Here is a 355-nt window from a genome sequence, read left to right as displayed (position 1 = left end):
ATATGTAGGATTCTTAGACATGTGGCGGCAGATTTTCATAGGCCTACTGATTTTCACGTTTTTTGGTATTAATAAAGTGGTAAGTATTCTGCTCACATGCTTTTCATACATGGAATGTGTTTGGATATGTAAAAAGTTAGTTTTCATTTAGAACCAGGTTGCACCATGAGCTGTTTTTATACAAAAGAAGGCCTCAGTAACCCTTATTTTCTGGATTACTCTTGTCAAGTATGTATATTGAGGTACAACTAAAACAAGACGGCTGGCCTACAGTGACTGGCTTATATGAAGCAAATGAAGCCATATATAGGGCTTTAACGCCACTGAGAATGCTCACCAAAGTTGTATGCTTGCA

General features: G+C 37.5%; 1 protein-coding gene across 1 annotated transcript in view; it reads left to right on the top strand.

Moving 5' to 3' along the window:
* Positions 1 to 355, top strand: part of LOC113802832 (uncharacterized) — a 26,759-nt gene continuing 26,404 nt past the window's right edge. Inside the window, exon 1 of the mRNA XM_070134686.1 lies at positions 1 to 79. Within this exon, the coding sequence (XP_069990787.1) occupies positions 20 to 79 (60 nt within the window). The 5' untranslated portion in view covers positions 1 to 19. The remainder of the gene's footprint in view (positions 80 to 355) is intronic.

Source organism: Penaeus vannamei, chromosome 2 (assembly GCF_042767895.1).
Source record: "Penaeus vannamei isolate JL-2024 chromosome 2, ASM4276789v1, whole genome shotgun sequence".
Lineage (NCBI taxonomy): Eukaryota > Metazoa > Arthropoda > Malacostraca > Decapoda > Penaeidae > Penaeus > Penaeus vannamei.
This window is presented reverse-complemented; position numbering and strand designations above follow the sequence as displayed.